The sequence below is a fragment of the Ischnura elegans genome, chromosome 1 (genome assembly GCF_921293095.1).
Source record: "Ischnura elegans chromosome 1, ioIscEleg1.1, whole genome shotgun sequence".
NCBI lineage: Eukaryota > Metazoa > Arthropoda > Insecta > Odonata > Coenagrionidae > Ischnura > Ischnura elegans.
In genome coordinates this window covers 75,103,086-75,122,617 of record NC_060246.1, presented here as the reverse complement: position 1 = coordinate 75,122,617, position 19,532 = coordinate 75,103,086, and the positions used below count along the sequence as shown (strand labels likewise).

General features: G+C 43.4%; 1 protein-coding gene across 5 annotated transcripts in view; it reads right to left on the bottom strand.

Annotated features, from left to right (window-relative positions):
- LOC124163639 (polypyrimidine tract-binding protein 1) overlaps positions 1 to 19,532 on the bottom strand; it is a 973,136-nt gene that overhangs the window by 619,864 nt on the left and 333,740 nt on the right. For 2 of the 5 annotated variants that reach the window (XM_046540700.1, XM_046540691.1), the window contains one exon: positions 17,224 to 17,322. The exons of 1 other annotated variant lie outside the window; for it this stretch is intronic. In XM_046540700.1, coding sequence (XP_046396656.1) covers positions 17,224 to 17,322 — 99 coding nt within the window. Of the gene's footprint in view, positions 1 to 156; positions 1,147 to 17,223; positions 17,323 to 19,532 lie in introns of those variants that run through there. 2 more of the 5 variants (XM_046540713.1, XM_046540722.1) reach the window with 2 other exon arrangements.

The following is a 19,532-nucleotide window of genomic DNA, read 5'->3' as shown; positions in this document are numbered from 1 at the left end:
TACAAAAAAATGAGAGAAAAAACGAACGAATTTACGTGAGAGAAAATTTGAAAAATGATAATAAAAAATAACTAAGCGATAAATTAATGATAATAGATTGTGAGAAAAGAATGAAAAAAGACGTGAATACGAGAGACAAGAACACAAGTCACACACACGCTTTCAAACTGTGGAGGCCGACGGAACGGATACAAGTCGAGGGTGACGGACGCTTCTGGGCCTTCCTTCAACAGCACTCACGGGGACGAAGCCGCGAAGACGTGGTAAAGATGAAGACGACGCTGGTGGCGGATGCAGCCCTTTTCGGCGGCAGACTGGGGCGTGCGAGAAGATGTCCCAGGGGGGTCCGTGAAGGGGGCGCGGCAGCGACGGCAGTGCAGAGCCGGTGGATGCCGGTGGTCCCCCGCGGCCGGTGCGGTTGGCCTCGGGTGACGATGGCAGGGAGGAACTGGAGCGGTTGGGAGGGATGGGTGAAAGGTCGTGGGGGAAGGTTAGAAAGGTTAGGGGCTTAGAGAGGGTTCTCAAATATGACGGCTCCTATGCGGTCCTTCGGGCCCCCTTTCTGGCGGTTCTGCAAAGCGTGACGTCCTCGCACGACTCCGGCTATGAAATCCCGGCACGCAAGCGGCACAGGTCGAGGAACAACTTGACTCTCCGCAGAGACCTTATTCACAGAACACCTTACAAGTCTCTCCCACTGGTATCACTGGAAAACAGCCGACGTCGACGGCGACCGAAACGGTTTCTGGATCGCCCAGGAGAGAACGGCAAACGACAGAAGAAGACGAAGCGGTCTTCTACCCTTTGCCACGCGAGAGGACAGCGGGACTTTGCGGCGGCTAGTGCAGGAGGGCTCCCTTCCTTACGACGAGCTCCGATAACTTTTTTTTTAACAGTTCCGCAAATGCGAATACTTCCTACCGGTTCACGCTCCTCTTCCCTCCGGAAACACACGCGGAAAGACTCGAAGAGAGGACAGCTCACACAGGCGACACACGCACAAGAGACTTAACAAGAGAGAGGAAGAGTAGGAGGAGAGGAGAACGAACGGAAGTGGTAGTAGGAAGAAGAGAACGGAGCCCAAGAGGCCACCCCAAGAACTAACCTTCCGCCGCCCTCAACTCGGGACTGACTGACGACTGAGGCGAGCGGGCAATGCGCGAACAGAGACCGGGAGAGGCGGGGAGGGTGGGAAAGAGGAGGAAAGGGAGGGGTGGATCAAAAGAGAGGGAGAGTGGGGAGGAGGAGGAGGCAATGAGGAGGGGAGAGCGATACGAACGGCTGGAGGGGAGGGAGGGGAAGCCACGGACGGCGAAGGGGGGAGAGAGAGAGGAGGACGGAGGAAGATAACGAGATCGCGGCGGAAACGACCGAGGGGAGCCGAAGCGGGCACGCGGGGCGCAGACGCGAGGAGTGTTTGGAGGCCGCGGAATCTGGTGGGGTGGACAGAGCAGCACGTAGAGGGGGGACGGGAATGAGCTTTTGCAAGGTGAGTGAGGAGGGGGGAAGAGTGGTGGGTGGGAAGGGTATTACAGGTAGGCTTCAGGTGGAAAGGGAGGAGGGGGGGAGAGCGAAGACTCGGTGCAGCGCGCGGGGTTTGGGTCGAGAGAAGGGGGAGAGATGGGAGAAAGGGAAAGGGGGGTGATGGGGACAGATGCAGAGGAGGGTGGGGGACAGGTAGGGGACCAAGTCGGAGGATAGTTGTGGCGGGGATGAGATGAGTGACTAGGAGCGGGGACAGTGTATGGAGGGCTGAGGGTGGAAGTGGCTAGACGGGACCTCACCCCCATGAGAGAGAGAGAGGGTTTCAGGTTGGAGCATTTAGGAGGGTGGGAGAATGGTATCAGGAGATTCGCCACTATCGATGGGTAAGGGAAGGTAAAAATCAAAAAATATAAATGATAATAGTTTGGAAGGGTCAAAAGAGGGAAACGGTGGTTGCAAGTAGACCGAAGGAAAAAAGTGTGCTAAGAAAGGGGTTAGGAGAAATGGGTGGACTAATTATTGAGGAGGGTAGAAGACATCTGAGGCAGAAAAAAGGAGGCATGAAAAATATAAGGGGAAATGAGGAAGGCAACCCCGGGGGACGAAAGAAGGCACTGGAAAGTCCTCATTATGCTCTTACGTGAGGACACGAAGACTGGCTTATCCACACGGCCAATTTCAAGAGTGCACCATCAAAGTTAGCGCACGGAGTTCACGACGCGGAGAGTTACGTAAAATAACGATAAAACTCGTGAACGATAAGATATTCCCAGTCTCGAAAGAATCAAAGACACACTGCTTCAGGTAAATGTCTTTTCCCTCTACTTTCCTGAGAAAATACTGTACAACACTCATAAAGGGAATGTGAAAGTAAACTTACTAATATCAGATCTTGAGATGCAAATTACGAGCTAAATATGAATGACAGGATTTGAGAATGGTTTCCATTATTTGCATTCTTTCTGCTTCCTCTTTTCATTCATTCAAAGATTATATGTGACTCTGATAACTACGGCAAGTGCAATATTGGTCCTAATGATCTGAAAATTCCTTGAAAACTATTCATGTAACATATGGCAAATCAACAAGAACAAGAGTAAACATCTGAAAGAATACTCGAAGATCTGTCCAATTTCAGAGTTAACCTTTAAAAACTAAAAAAATATACAGTAAACGACAAGGAGAAAATATTCTGTTGATCCACCTGGTTATACTCCATTTTGCCTCACACGTCACATGCACACCAATTATCCTCGTCGAGATAAAAAAAGGAAAGCTATCTTTGGTAGCAATTAGGAATGGAGAACCACCTCAAGAAAACAATAGATAAGAAGGGCAAGAAGCCAAAAATAAAGAGAGCACAGGACATATTAACGGTGGATATAACGCAGGTCATTATTTTAGCTGGCCGATTAGCTAGCGCCAGGATTCATCGCGAATGGCACGGTCACCGAGGAAGGGACCACCAACTCAAGCTCACAAGCAGGAACAGAGGCGCAAGGAAACCATAATGAGCGCCATTATCACGACCAAACGTCGCCTGCCTCCCTCAGGTTGGAGTAAAGAAGTGAATCCAAGACAAAACTTCATGGAACAATTCTGTGAGGGCACAACTAAGCGTAGCCCCGCGAAGCTAGTCGGTTGCAAGCTTTGTTAAAAACGGAAAACCCTTCCTATTAGAAATAATAACTATTCAAGAGCAGGCACGATGTGTGAAACGCTAATTGCCCAGGGCAAGCTCCTAATCACTCCTCAAGAAAACTGTTCGATTCAGGAACCGATATCTCTAAGTAATGCAGCTGCATACAGTATGCATTACCGGATATTTCAAAATATGGGAATCGAATCCGTAACCTTATCGGAACAAAGGCTGTCCATGCACCAAGCCTCTAACTGGGCAACTGTGATAGATCGAGGCTGCTTCAAAAAAAAAGAAGAATAAGAATTAATCGTTAAAATAACTTTTTGACTAGACGTTTCACACGTTGTAAATCGAGTTACCAATAATCACCGTCCGATTTCTTCTCCCAATACCATTGCTAAGCAAATCAACGAAACTTGGGAGACATCCAGCCTGAACGTTTGAGGAAACGAAAAATGTGTGAGCAAGTGATTTGAAAAGAAAGACCCACATATCACAATTGCTTGCTCATCATGGAGATAATCCTGCCAGCTTCCGCATTGATTAATGACGCTAATAAATGCAATTAGAAATAATAAGAATTTAAATAATCACTAAGTAATCATACACCTGAAAAAGAAAATAGACAACAATACAATTCAATTTTTTCCACAGGGGAATTCATTCCACATTTCCTCTTCACTTTGACGCGTACGTGGAAAACCATGCTCTGAACTGCAACGGAAATGAAAGTGTAAATTACGCTTCACACCCGCTCTTAACATACATGTCCCCAAGAAAAAGAAAAATCAAGAAAATAAACGGCGGAAAAGAAAATGAGAAAAATGCGATTAGCACAGCAAGCCCGTGGGAAGGAACTATGATAGGGTAAGCCAGGTCCGAGCGTAGAGGCAAGTTGCGCGCATAAATAAAATGTGCACCCGGCGAGAAAGGAAGCAAGTCACGTGCAACCACGTTATCACGCAACGCGAGATAAGAAACCGACCGCCTCTTTTTCCCGGTTGCCACAACAGGAGAGTAAAAATACACTTCTGTTAAGAAATCAAAGCTAAGACGAGGCCGATCGGGTGGTGGCTCGGAATTTCACGCCAATGCACTACGCAATGACAGCGTTTTCGGATGGAGTCTTATCCCCCTTATATCCATACATATATATAAGAGGATGTCTGTTTGGTTTGTCTATCCGCATGTTCTAAATTATATAGAAACCCCTCAATAACTTTGAGTATCGAAGTTGCCATGGGGAAAACAATATTGAGTTGTTGTGGTTTTTGACGGGGAAAAAAAGAACACAGAAGTTCATAATTTTTGTACGTCAAATATTGAGAGGAAAAATAAAAAAGAAACATAATAAACTGTTAGTAGTGGTAAGAAAAATAATTCATTCGCTGCATTATGATAACGCGTTTCCATACGCCTGCACGGATTGCGACCTAACTAACCACATAGTTGCATCTCATACTACCAAACTCTGTAGTGTTCCTTTCGGTAGCTTTCGACGGGCCATTTGCGTCGTTTTCTCATTACTGTTTGTTACGTCACGTCATACAAATTCTGCCGTTGGATATCCTGCCGGGTAGGCACACCTCTTGACATGCACATATAGAAAACTTAAAAATTCTTTAGATCATGAAATACAAATTCCCAGTTTCCCACTTCTCTCGGTACTATCCTTCCCGATCCACGCCTCGTGGCCTGATAGTTTCCTCTTCTGAAACTTGACCTACGCTCTCAACGTATTCGAATGCCTTCAGCCACTGGCGGGAGCAAGGTATTGAAGGAGAGAAGGATGCATGACCCATGCTCTACGAGGAAATTGTCCAACACCACTCGGAAAGATACAATCTTTTTCTATTCTACTTTTTTTCTCATTGTCTCTTCCTCCTCGTACAAACTCTTCTGTACTAGATTTTCAACGACTCCTGCCCTTTATTATCATCCATTATCGGGATCCAAGTTTCCTATGCGTATATATCTTCTCTCAGTACATGACAAAGCATGCCTTTTTCTTTAACCTCGCACACAATGCTCCTCTCATTTTGAGGGAACTAAATTTTAAGTCATTCAACCGTTTACGGCAGGTTTACTTAGAAGCGGATGAAGAAATTGTCCCCCATTCCCGAATTGAACTCCTCAGTCTCAAATTTCCAGTAAGGTAGAATGTTGATGGGGGCTTCCGCGGAGTGGTTCAGCAGGCGCAGTTAGGCTTCTGGGTTGTCCTCCGTGTCGTTCATCTTCGTAAAAACAGACACATCTTCAAGCCTGAAGACTCTGCGGGTGAAACTGTCGTCACGAAGATGAATCATCGCGGACAACCGGGAAACCCAATTTCGCCTTCCAGAACGTTCCATACATCTACTGTCTGCAAAAAAAGCAAGACACCCGAGTTTGGGGAGGTCTATCGTCCAAACGAGCCGATCAATTTCAATGCAACAAAAAGCATACGAAAGAGAATTTATTTCTATGTCGTATCATTTCTTTTAAAAAAATCCGCACCACAGTAGTCTGCTCCAGTACTTGAAGTACATCTCCTGTACTTCATTTTTTCTAAAAAAAAAGTACCCTTTTTCGCGCGTTAAATCAAGTTTCCCAACTTAGAGCGCTTGGTATTACCGTAGATTTCGTTCCAATAACTTGGAATTTTGATATAAGAAACCTAGATTTATTATTGACAATTTGCAGAGGACAATTTTTTATAACACGAATATAGATAGATTTGTTGTAAAAAAACACCAATCTCTGCTGAATTCGAAACCAATGGGTCGATAAAAATTTATTGGTACTTCATCCAAAATCGCTTCCAACCACTTCCCGACTTGCACACAACGCTTACACATAATACGGTTCATAACATTCCCTCTCCAAGATAAAACACCGAGAAGACAAAAACAATAACGATAATCATTCGAGGTCGGTCAGAGGATAAGGCGGCAGGGCAAGTGAATATGATAATCAAGCACTAACGAAAACCACTTACACGACAAAGTTTACCGGCGCTAGCGAAGAAAAAAAATGAACAATGAGAAAAAATTAAATGGGGCACGTTTTTCGCGGCCACTTCGACGGATGTTCAGCAAAAAGAGAATACGGGCGAAGGGGACAATGGGTTTGGGAGTGAGAGGGAGGGGATATCACGGGAGGATGATGAATGATGTCCCACTCTGGTGCGAGAGCGCATAAAACCCGAGAAATGACGGCGGCGAGGCGCACTACTAAAATGTACAGCACGCGCGGTTACGTACGGAGGCAAATACGAGACGCCAACGGACGGGCAAAAAAAGTAGAGCCGGGGCGGGAAGAATTTATACGACGGGGTGTCGGGCGTGATGGCTTTTCATGGCTGGGGGAGGGATGGCATAGGGGAGGGATGGCATAGGGGAGGGATGGCATAGGGGGAGGGATGACATAGGGGGAGGGATGGCATAGGTGGAGACGCATCCGCGGCTAATTAGGAATGACGGACAGTTTGATGCGGGGAGATACGACGGCGAGACGAGGACCCGAAACGCGAAAACGAGAGAATGTGGACCGAGGAGAAGGCAGAGTGACCGAATTGGATACACTCTTCGCACTATCCACCGCACAATTCCGGCTCGGACGAACGAGTGCTAACTTATACACAGTCGAGATAAATATTAATCGCCTCCAGTGTTATACCGCATATTAAAATGAACTGGGTGTACTGTTTTAATTCACTCAAACACGAACTGCAAACTTCTAATCATCGCCTCTTCCAGTATGCATGCATGCCATCATTTCTCCTAGCACCCAGTTTTTCTCCCGCTGGCAAGTTTACAGGCACTCTCGTACGCACGTCATACAAAAAATGTAAAATTGACTAATTCGGCATAATCCTGCCACAACCTAGCTATTTTATTCTTTAAAGAAGATAAATTTCTTTAAAAAAAAACTGCTAATAAATTTACCACCTTCAGAGAAAGCCATTAAAGAAGCCGAATCTGCACGGCCAACTGACTTGATATCGGATTTTTAATAAAATATAATTCAATGAATAATACATGAGAGTGAAAACTTAAGTTCTTGGTATATGAAAATGCCAAGAAGCGAAGAAGTGGCACTAACATGAGCACAGATAACTGCAATGTCATTGCTCATTATCGTTTCAATTAGTTATCCCAGCTGTACCCATCAGTGTTTATAATTCATAAATACATGGATGGAGTACAAAATCCTTTCTGACGTCAATCCCATTATCTCCCTCAACAAACCGTAAGCACATCTTTCTTCTAAAAAAAACAACAAAAAGTGACTAAGCAAAAATATTTTTGAACAAAGAAAAAGAAATAAGACACTAACTAAAGAACACTACCATTAGAAAATCACTGGGATACCTTGAACATTGTCCGACTACTTTTAATTCGTGTAAGGCATGAAGTTTCCGCACTTAAAATTCCCAGAAAAAAAGTCCTTTTCCACACTTCCACCACCGATAACAACTCTTGGACTTGACCCAAACCGCGCGAAAACGCTGCCGGAAGGAGAGAAAGAATCAGGGAGCGTGGACGAATGTTACACGAGGCCTGGCCATCGGCGGACTACGGGCGCACCATTATTCAACCCCGCGGGGTGGAGAAGAAGCTGCCCGCACTAGACCACTGGGGAGGGGGGTGGGGCAAAAAGAAAGCCTGGAAGCCGCCACACAACATCGCCCAAATGAACTTGGCCCGAGGGATCGCGGCACGGAGAACTTACGGCGCTCGGCTTTCGTCGGATACCGAAAAAGAAACTCATTTAATCAGTGCATCGGAGGGCAACTCACTCGCCTCGAGTGCATTCGCCGAGTGCACTGGCGAGGAGGGCGCCGCAATTAGCACCTCTCTTTGGCGGGGCCGAACCCCCCTCGCAGCCCGCCACCGCCGACGGAAACCGCTCACCGTGACACGCTCGAGTTCCGCAGAAATAATTCAGCGAGTTCACTTACACCAGAGTAATATACGTACCAATCCCGTGAACCTTTGCGGAACTCCACGAGCCCTCGCTCGCTGAGCGAATAAATGGAACGACGGCGATAATGAATGTAACTAAGACTGGTGTTTCCCACAGGACGCCTTTATATATGCCAATCAGGCACCCTAAATCCCATGCATCCACTTGCAGCATTATCATAAATACGAGCATTTTACGCGAAAATAAAGGGTGGATTATTTTCCTTATCACCCCGGCACTTGAAAACCTCTTATTTAATGATTTACGCCGATATTGCAAGAGATTAAAGAGAACGCTAAAGAACCAATTAATGGATAAGTGTACAATGTCAATTAAATTGGTGATATTAAGTTCACAACCTACCGTAAGCCCATAACGATTACTGAATCTGAGGCACCTTCAACTTGATTCTGGAATGTAAGAACCACAGACCTTCAACTAACGATGGTCCGCTGAGGTTAATTCTCCCACTACAAATAAAAAATTAAGATTAATTCCACGTAGCGATTGCGCAATTACTTTGTTCGAACCTATAAGTAATTTTTCACAGTTCCACACGTAAAAAAATACGTACAAGGAATATCATGGGCCTCAAAAAATAAACACTCAATGACACTGATGAAGAACAACATGTTAATCACATGAACAACATGAGCACACCGCCAGTGAGAAATCAATCGAACCACACCGTAGTTTAATTCAAATCTGAGGTTAAGCAAAATTAACACCTACACACCGTCGCAAATGTAAACGGAATTACGACGAGGTCACATCCCTGAAATCAACGGGTTATCGAGATTTTGGCATAATATCCGCATATACGCTGCATCATTTACTGAGATCGCGTCCTCCGCAGACGTCAATCGCAAGGCAGTTGCGTCAGTCGCATTATTCACGTTAGTAACAACCCGCCATTCGATAAATTCTGGAGAGATTCGCACGTATCAGAAACGGAAGGCATAGACGATTTGAAGTCTCCCTGAAACGGCAGATGTATAAAAGTAAGTACTCCAGAGAGAAAATCAAATCGTGGAGCGGCCAAAGTATTATCATAATGTATCGAATGAACCAAAGATAATGGATCGGGTGTGTAGTACCACGGAATTATCGCCCTATTTCAAGAAATGGACTCATTTTTCCATAGACCAACGGTAATTTATAGGCTAATACTACTCTTAACTTTCTATGGATTGATAAATAAATGACAATCATCTCCAAATAGATGGTCACCGCTTTTTCGAAAGTCGCTGGCTGCCGATGGCCGCAGATGCCGAACACATTATTTCAATCGATTGAGAGAGAATTCTTCTCATAGAACCATCCTTGAACCATAGAGTCATCCTTGCAAGTTATCGCGGCGTCACGTTCTCAACAAAACCCGTAACCTATTCCTAAGTTTTTAGACACCTTCGCGAAACTTGTTCATCTCCAACTGATCCTGTTTTCATTTTGGGTAAATGGTATTTCCTTCAAGTTTGGTGGAAATTATTTATTTTATTTGCAAATTCTAATCTTTCCATAGAGATATTTTTAACCCTCACTAGTGACGAAACTCCTAGATAAAACAACACTCTGCGGCTGCGTAATAACGAGGCCATTCTCAAAACACGAACGGCATAGTTTGACGCCAATTTCAACCAATATTGATTGAATTTTCGACAGCAGACAAGAAATCCCAGATGAACACGATGTCCAGCAACGTGGAAGGCTTGAAATGCTAAGCACTTTGAACCCCACGGCTGGCAGCACGAGTTAGGAATCCCATATCGAGCTATTTCCGCTCCCATTTCTGCATCCACCGCCTCCGCCATTGGATGTAGAATACTTTTTTATGCTCCGACACTAAAATATAATGGAATCGATTTCAGACGTTTCAATTATCTTCGGTACCAAAAATATATTTCGCGGGACGTTAAACGTAGCGGAATAAATGGACGCGATTTACAAGAGAACGGCATTAATATGTCATTCTCCGGGAGTTAAATCAAAGACAAATAACGTGTGCGCATCGAACGGATTGCCATATTCCACAGCGAGCAATTTTCTTCAAGCGAGGCACTGAATGGATGATCAAAACCTAGAACAAATATATATTTCCGACAGGACAGAACAGCAGATTTCTCTAGCAACTGAATGATATCGCCCAGATGCGACCGACCGGGAACGTTGGCAAGAAATAAAACTGAAATTCCGGAGAGGATTTGAAATTATGACGATAGAAATAATAATTTTGTATGTTTTCCAATAACCAATGTCGTAGAACACACGGCAATTGTTCACGTAACGCAATAAGCGATATGGTAGGATAGAAATTGAACTTGAGTAAGATTGTTAAAATTAATAAAAAATAAATAATGTATAAATAACAAAAGTCTGGGTCGTGCTCATGAAATAATAATGGAAAAAACACATTTAAACGGCAAATTTTTCAACATAGATAGGAGAAATGAGTTGAACAGTCTTGAAGGCGAAATACGGAAATAGTATAATATATAAAACAGGTAATGTGAGAGATAAGAAAAGCAAGTTACAACTAATTCATTCACGTCTGTGAAACCTCTGCGAAAAATGAACATCCCACGGGTAAAATGAAGAGGTATAATAGCAACAGAAACAATCCTAAGGGAAGAACCCACTTCGAAAATGACCGAAACTTAACCCATGAGTAGCTCATTATCTACGTCAACCCATCGTACAAGTAATTAAGCCCCTGTAGTATATTTGGTGGAATGACCTAGCGTAGTTATTAACCCCAGGTCCCTATATTAGAAGCCATAATAGGCCATTAAGATAGCATTTAGTCTACGCTTTTGATACGTCATCGATGTTAAAAGAGATCCACGCTAAAGAGCGACAAACAATAATGAATCGTTACGACAGTTCTCCAAGCTTCACTAGCCCAAGTTATAGTTCCTAAAATCTCACGTATACCTACTACCCTAAATGGATACTCCTTGTGGCAACCTAAAATCATGGTATACACTAACCTTGCCTTAACTAAATGCAATGAAAAGTTAAGTTCCTACTTCACTCCCCCCCCCCCCCCCCCCAGAATACCACTAGACGTGGAATAACGCCAAAGGTTTCACTCCTTCGGGATTATTTTCCAGTTTTTATTTATTCCTCCACACCACATTTAAAGCCAGAGAAGGCCTCACACGTCACCACATTGTTCATGCCTTTCCACCCTCACCCTTCGCCATTGTGTAGTGCCATGAAAATTAGAACGAGGCGGGCAACAGTCCACACACAAACACATATGGAAGGCATTTCGTATTCGTTCGGCATTTGGTCCCATTTTGCCGACGGGAATGAGTGATCATTCAGCGATCCTCCTGTCATGCCTTATTCAAGTCATCGTTGATGACTCGGGTGTTCTCCATTTGCGCCGGCTGGTTTGCAAGGGCCCGCAGCGTGAGTGGTCAATATAAAGCCTCCGACTAATTTGTTCTTTCGCGGCGCATTGTAACGCAGGGCCTCGCGTATGCAGCCAGGCGCACAGTGTTTTTGAACTCTGGAAGGGGTACGTCGGTAATCACGGCGCGTTAATTGGTAAGAATAAGGGCCTTGGAAGGTTCCTCGGGCCTGAAACGCTTTGTATGGGAATACACGGCGAGTGAAGAGTGGTACGGTTTAGCGGATATCACCCAGCGGACACGCTCTGCCAGTCACGCTCACGTGTCAACACCCGAGAGGCACGCGTCAGCTGTTACTCCCTCGAAGCGATGCAAAATTAATCGTGCTGCTATCGGGAGTCATTCCAATGGGAACACCTGAACACACAACTACACAGCAAGATCTTCAAACACTTCAGAGCCATCCTCGGAGAGGGGAAAAACGTGCACGATGAGACAACATTGGAAGAGACGTGCCTGAAATCGCAACGCATAAAAATGTAGAAGTCAACCCTAACTTAATCGGGGCCTTTATGTAAGCTACCCATGGCTTAAATTATCCACCGCTGGCAACCATTTCCTAATTTTATCACAATTTCTTTTTTTATAGCTGACATTAATTATAATGTGCCTGAAGTGTCCAATGCAAAAAAATAAGACAGTCGCAACGTAAAACTCTTACATGCAGCCAAAAAATAGACGAAATCGATTAAAAACCCTAATCTCGATAGTCGAATATCTCCACCTGCTACCAACCTTCAACTTCAATAGATAAACGACACACACTCCCATATCTTCGTAGTTCCAAATCCCTATGCATAAATTAGTCACCTTGCAATTACCGTATTTATCTGAATAAAGCCCCCTCTTTTTTTTCTAAACATGCCCCTAGTAAAAGTAAAGACTATATTCAAACGCTTTTTTTTATTTCTCCCGAAACTAAAACCTAAAAATTAGGGGGGGGGGACTATATTCGGAGAAATATGGTACTTGGATGAAATATGGTTGCACTTAGACGACAAACGAGCATTTTCTTAATTAATTATATGTTCACGAGAGCAGCTACACAGAAGCAGTAAGTCCGCAACACGTTGAGGCATGCTTCAAAATACATATTACGATGTTACTTAAAAGAAAAACATTTCACCCTAAGGAAGCGATTGAAAAAACAATTAATAGATTCATTAAATAGCTCGAAATATCGCACTTAATGCATCAGGCGATAATTACGTAAATCAACATGCGATACACGTCGGAAACACGCTAATTTTAGCACAGCTATCATTTCCAGTCCCTCACGCATTATTCAACCTTTGACAGCGCTCCGAAGCATCGCGCAAAATGGGCATTTCAGAGACGACAATGATTGACTTCAACAAATAGTTGCTATCGACCGCTTGTAAATTTTAATCGCCAGCGACATTACTCAGAGAGGTAAGGAGCGAGCAGGGGATGAGGAAGGAACATATACTAGGCAAGGGAGTGATGAAGACTGTGATAAATTTGATTTAAGGCATGCGGAGAAGTGAAAAAAAGGACCAGGATTTTCGGATAGTGAGACGAGAGATTGACCTTAAGCTGAACTGAAAAATGAAACTCTAGGCAGGAAAAGGGAACAACAGGAGTGAATTGATATCCCAGTGGTAAGTACAATATACCTGACTGATGACGACGGCGTTTTGACAAAAACTGGCATTGTACTCATGAAACATTCTCGCGTAATTTTTATGAAGTTGTAGCTACTTTTAGCTACAGTGTAATTCCACGACATTGATCCAATAACCAGCAAGTAAGCGAAGTTTAATATTGGTGCGTCTGTTCTACAGCAAAATGTAGAGCATTGCCTCTAATAATAATTATTATTATTATAATCAATCAAGGCATCCGGTCAGTAGTCTGACTCGTGCCCTGTGCCAACAGGGTAGAGTTTCCAAGCAGAGAGCAGAACACCAAATCTCCCGTCCACCCACTTCAGAACATTTCTCCCACTCTCAGACCGAGACAGATGCATAATATCTGTCAGTTACGACCACATTTACCCTCCCGAATACGCACAATGGACCGGGCGGTTGAGTCAAAGTGAACGAAGGAAGCTCCACACTTCAATAGAGGGGCGGCTGAAGAGGAGACCGATCGCCGGCTTGACCGACGACATATCTGGGGATTCCGCAATTCGGGGAATTTCGGTTGGTTTTGCCAAATCCCCGGAATTACATCACTACTAATACTTCTCGCTATCCAGGACCAACTCACAAGGCATATCAGTAGGGTTTATTATTATTTTCACTCGCAAACCTATCGGTCACAACACTAGAGGCAAGGTTGCAGACAACTAATTTTCCACTGGCAATACTTCTTGCATATTGCTCTCTCTCTTCCCGAAGAAATTAATAGTCAGAATTTATTGACCTTAGCAATGTTATACACGCAGATTTAAAGTATTTTTGTTGCAAATTCTGGGAGGCAGCGTATTTCCTCGACATATCGAATTTAATCTCTTAATTTCAATTTCAATCATCATTTATTCCCTACGCCTCCGACATGAGCACATTATGAACTTTACATCATGGTATGCTAACAATTAATTACGCACAATAACAAATAACCATGCCCCGGATAGGGATAGTGTACCCACGCGGACCTCGAAACCTTTGGCCTCGAAACCAGTATGGCAGGTGCGGACTTAACCCCGTTTCCCATTGAAGAAATTAATTATATCAAGTCTAACGTGTAAATAGTAGAATTCTCGCTCCAATCGCGAGGAGAACCAAGTTAAGCTCAGCTAAATGAAAGGAACCATTCTATCGCCATGGAGTTAATCTCAAAACAGAGGATTGGGAAAGCATCCTTTACAGCACTACCGTCGCCTGCGCACCCCATGTGGAAAGAAAAATAAAAACTTCGAGCTTTCTTTGAGCCATGAAAAGTGACGGGTTAATTGTTCGGACGAAACGTGGCCAGAGATCACCTCATCTGGAAAGGGAGACGAGCACCACGGTGACACGGGGATGACTGCCGCACCGCGAGGTATTAATTTTTATTCGCACATCTGCCACTTGCGCGTGACGTCACCCTTCACACAGGGCGGGGTTCGAACCGAGGGGCAATGACACAATTGCTCATTCTCTACCAGGCGAGCACGTCAATGGGACGCGGCTTCCGCGGGGCGAAAGAAAGGAAGAAGGCGAGGCCCCATCCCACTGAAACGCCACATGCTTAAACCTATTCCTCCCATGAGCTGAACGCCCCAAAGATCCGGTGGCGAAGGATGGGAGGAAAAGGACAAATACCCCGAATGCACAGCGCGAAAGTTAAATCGCCAATTCATTTAAACAACACACAAAAGCCACGCTTTCCACAGACGAATATGCGAAGGGGATGATGATAATAATATCAATAATAATAATAATAATAGTGTCGTCTTCATAACCAGCGAATTTATGATCAGATAGTCCCCTCTTACAATTAACTTGTCTGATAATCACATGCCCTAGATAGGGACAAACCCCACCCAGGCCGGATTCGAACCCGCGACCTCTTGGCGGCAGTCGCGGACGTAACCCCGGCGCCACCGAGGACGGAGATAACAAATTAGGCTGTTACTTTCACATCGAGATGACTCCCTGATTTTGCGGATTATACTATCAATTGTCTAAGCATTTAAAGCAGCAGTACAATTGACCTACCCAATATTCATATTTTTATTGAAGAACGTGTGGTTACGTGGAGTGAAATATTAACTTCAAAGGCAATCCAAGGAAAGAGAGCAACAAGGAAATGCCTTCCTGATCAACAATTTACTTTACCACTACTTCACTTTCATAAACTATATATATTTTACTTGCAATACGTATAGTGAAATTCGAAGAGCAAAATACAGAAAAAAACTCGAGATTTTTTTCTCATGAATCATGCGAAGTTTTTCTTTTGTAGAATGGAGGAAAGAAGCTATTTTAAAATTAAGTGGGGTTGGCATTCTTCCCATTTGCGAAAAATAAAATTCGAATTCCGCGGTATAAATATTTCATTTCTTCAAACCAAAGATTATATTCTTGTTTGTTATAATAACTAATGAAAAGTATCATACATTAATTTCAAAACAAATTGGGGGAATAATTTAATGGAATAATTGGGTGTTACTTCTAAGCTCTGCACTGATTTCAATTGAATTTCCCATACTTCAAGGCAGTTTTTAAGTTCGAAAACAAATCAACCATCACACGGTTTGACGAATACACAGCTAAACTAATCCACTGAAAAATTACAAACTGCATTCTGATGCCATAAATTTGAAACTAAATTAGGAGAAAACTCAATATTCGTAAGGAGGAAATTGAAGGGGTACAGCCGTAGGCAATGGAAACGTAGAGTGAGGGAATAGGGTAAACCACAAGCACTTGGATACCTCATTAGGAGTTATTTCATACATCCTTGCCTCTATAGATAAAACGAAAATAATTATTTAGATAGGAGAAAAGAAATATAAATTTGTGACCATCATATGAGTCCACGCTTGCCAAATCACAGGCATTGTCCAAGGTAAACCGCGTGATTGGCCACGTAATTACCCGTCCGAGACCTTGCAATCACACCGCAGGGCTATTGCACCTCAGGGGCTTCCCTATCCTCGCCCCATCCACCGAGCGAAATCCTACAACTGTCCATTTAAGTCATTAGGACGCTCCACTTCAACGTCGGCTGAATGAGGAGCTCAAATGAACCGCACATGCTCGAGATGATGAACTAAGATGGACAGATAAAATTAACACTTCCTGGAATCAAAGCTTTCTATCCCGGGGAAAAAATCGATCACCCATCTCCCAATTTCTGGATACCATATAACATGCCGCAAGGTTACAATGTGATACGAATTATTGTCCAAGAAAGCCCGCAAGCTTTACAAGTGATTTAGAAAGGAAAGAAGGTAATAAAATATTATATCAGTACTATCATCATCATTGGTCAACGATCCTTGGGTTTTCCACCGGTTGATGTCGTCCATGTCTCCCGACGTTTCGATCCGCGACTTGCTGATCATCCTCAGGGGATCTTCCGAATATTCGAATCATTCCGAATCATTCGGAATCTTCCGAATCATTCGGAAGATCCCATGAGGATGATCAGCAAGTCGCGGATCGAAACGTCGGGAGACATGGACGACATCAACCGGTGGAAAACCCGAGAAACTTTTCTGATCCTTGGGTTTGTTTGCCGCAGCTCTCCACTCAATTCTACTGTTCCGATCTTTCCACACTAACATACTGTTATCTTTCACATACGTAATTCTTTATATGTTCAATCAATTCTATTCGTAGTCTTCTTTTCCCATTCTTGTATTCTACTTTACTGGGCGGCAGGCAACAGAGAGGTGCAAGAGATAATAAGACAGAAAGAAATGTAACATGGTATATGGGATAACACAAACACAAGAAAATTTTATACAAAATTCGAACTCCCATTTAATGTTGACCGGGGTAAGACTAGTTATTTTGCATGATACGATCTCCCCAACTTCCTAAACAATAGAACTTTATGCGCAACATGACGACATATATGGTTTGGACAACTTACAGTGAAAATTTGCATAGCATACGGGCATTATGAAGCCGAATTACCTAACACGAGTGATTCATATCCCACAGCAAACAAGATCGAAGCCTATCGAAAAAAAATCGATAGTAATCACGATGACCCACGAATAAGAGAAGAAATCCTGTGATTCGATGGCCACGCCGAAGGAAAATCCAATCTTACCTTTATGCCGGCCGGAGAGGAAATGCCGTCCGACAGCTGTAATGGCCGCCCGGTAGAAGCTGACCTCAACATCATCATGGATGATTTTGAGTCACTCACCTGAAAGAATTAAGAAAATAATACATTAGGGTACGAATTAAAGACGATGGAAAACACAAGCACTGCAAACACCAACCTATATAACATCAGGGCTCCATGAAGAATAACCAAATGCAAGCAATTAACAACGCCTAAATACCGCTGATTAACCGCTTATCAGTAGTAAAACATTCTGACCAATTAGAGAACTGTCTATGTATGTATAAGTGAACTGGAATTCAACGGACAGCGGAGAAGGATAGACATAATAGATAAACATCTATAGATATTTAATCGCCTTCAACGCTCAAAAAATTAATTAACAATAAATGCAGCAATATCAATTTAAAATTAAAAATGCACCAGGGGTTACTTCACCATACATAAAAGAAAAGAAGATAAACAGTATCAGAGAAAAATATTTTTTTAACATGAAAAGAACAAACTACTGTATTTCTGCTTCACAACCAATCGGAAGACCTGAAACATGAGAGAACCTCCCTGAAAACAGTAGCATTTTAACTTGGAGACGCCTCGTTTGAGGCGTATCCACGACTCGAAGAAACATTTTACTTAGAGTTTTGCGAAGACTTTTATGCCATAATCCGAAAGGAAAGAACACATAGAAAGGAGGATCAACTAAAAAAAAAAAGGCTCATCACCAGACTTTAAAATCATTCACGTCCACTTTAACAACTGACACAACGACTATCGTTTGCAAAGAGGTCTGGTTTGAAAGCCCACCACCAACACGGGCAAACGCCGAAGAAAATCACTGGGTGGTGGAGATGAGATGGCAAGAATACAAATGGATCGGAGGCGCTCTCGAACATGAGGGGCCGATTCCGGCGCAGTGATAGAGGAAGCGACACCGGAAGAGACATCAGGTAACCGAATCACGATTGCCGATTGTTTGCGCCTGATTTCACTGCGAGGCCCAGACGAGAGAGGACCCGTAGCGAGGCATAAGCGACGACGGGGAAATGAACTCTTGAACCGTGAGGGCGGCTGCATACTAATATCTTAACGGACTCTAAATTGAAAAAGAAATAGAAAAAATACGTCAGTTGTTCGAAATGACCGAGTAATGACCAAGGACAACGATCAAGATCTAAGCTAATTAAAAAATTATGAACTTTTCTCAAGCATCTAAGTACTTAATGGAAATAGTGAATGTTATTATGGTGAGTAAAAAGTAATATTATAATAAGAAATCACATTAAAAACACTGCTACACTGATAAGTACAGCAGTATAACGGGAAGTCGAATTCGAGGGTTTTCCTCACATCCTAACTATTACAAAACCATTACGGAAATGTAACCTCTACAACTTAAATCCTATTTGGGTACTCCCTCGACTAATTGCAAGCTCCACGAATTATAAGTAAGCAGCGATTCTGGATAAAGAATTTCAAAGGCACTTAAAACATTGCAATAAGTGACTATAATAACTAAAATATATCAATTTAAACGCTTATCCTCCCATCGAGTCTTGAATTTTCACAAAAAAAATGCTGAATATCACTTCTAAATATGAAAACTATTGCATTTCCCGTCACTAAATGAGATTTGACCCTTTCAACGAACTTTGACATCTCGCTTGAAGCCCACCCTTTCCACATACTGATACGCGAAGGGGGTGCAAAGCGATAACACCTTAGGCTGCCACTATAGATTCAGGATGATTTTCCCGAATGTTTACGGCTATATTAGCAATTTCTTAACAATTAAATAGCATATGCATGACCAACCCAATATTCATATTTTAATGATGAATGCGTGGTTACGTGCAGTGATATATTAACCTGAAAACAAATATTTTGCTGAAACAACTGCTGGCGACGATAAAACGAATGTCAACGCACAAGGGGTAGTAACTGAACGGCATGCAGGGAAAGGGATATTCAAACATCAAACGTCGTCGGTGGATAAAAAATTGGCAGTTGAATATGAAAAAAAAGTAATTTTTCCATATGCCTGTTTCATTTTCCATGACATTTCACGACTTTCAAGCCTAAATAAAATTCCCTTACTTCCCATACTTTCCATGAAAGTGGCCAACCTGACTCATGAAAACCCGGGATGAAGATTTAAGAGATCCAGAGGTGGTCGGTGCCGCAGTCCTTCCAATCGACGAGGTCAGGGCCGGACAGGTAGGGCGGAGGTGTGCGCGAAGAAGACTTCGGCCGTTGGCGGCGGCGTTGGCCGTTAGACGCGAGTCATTTGCCGG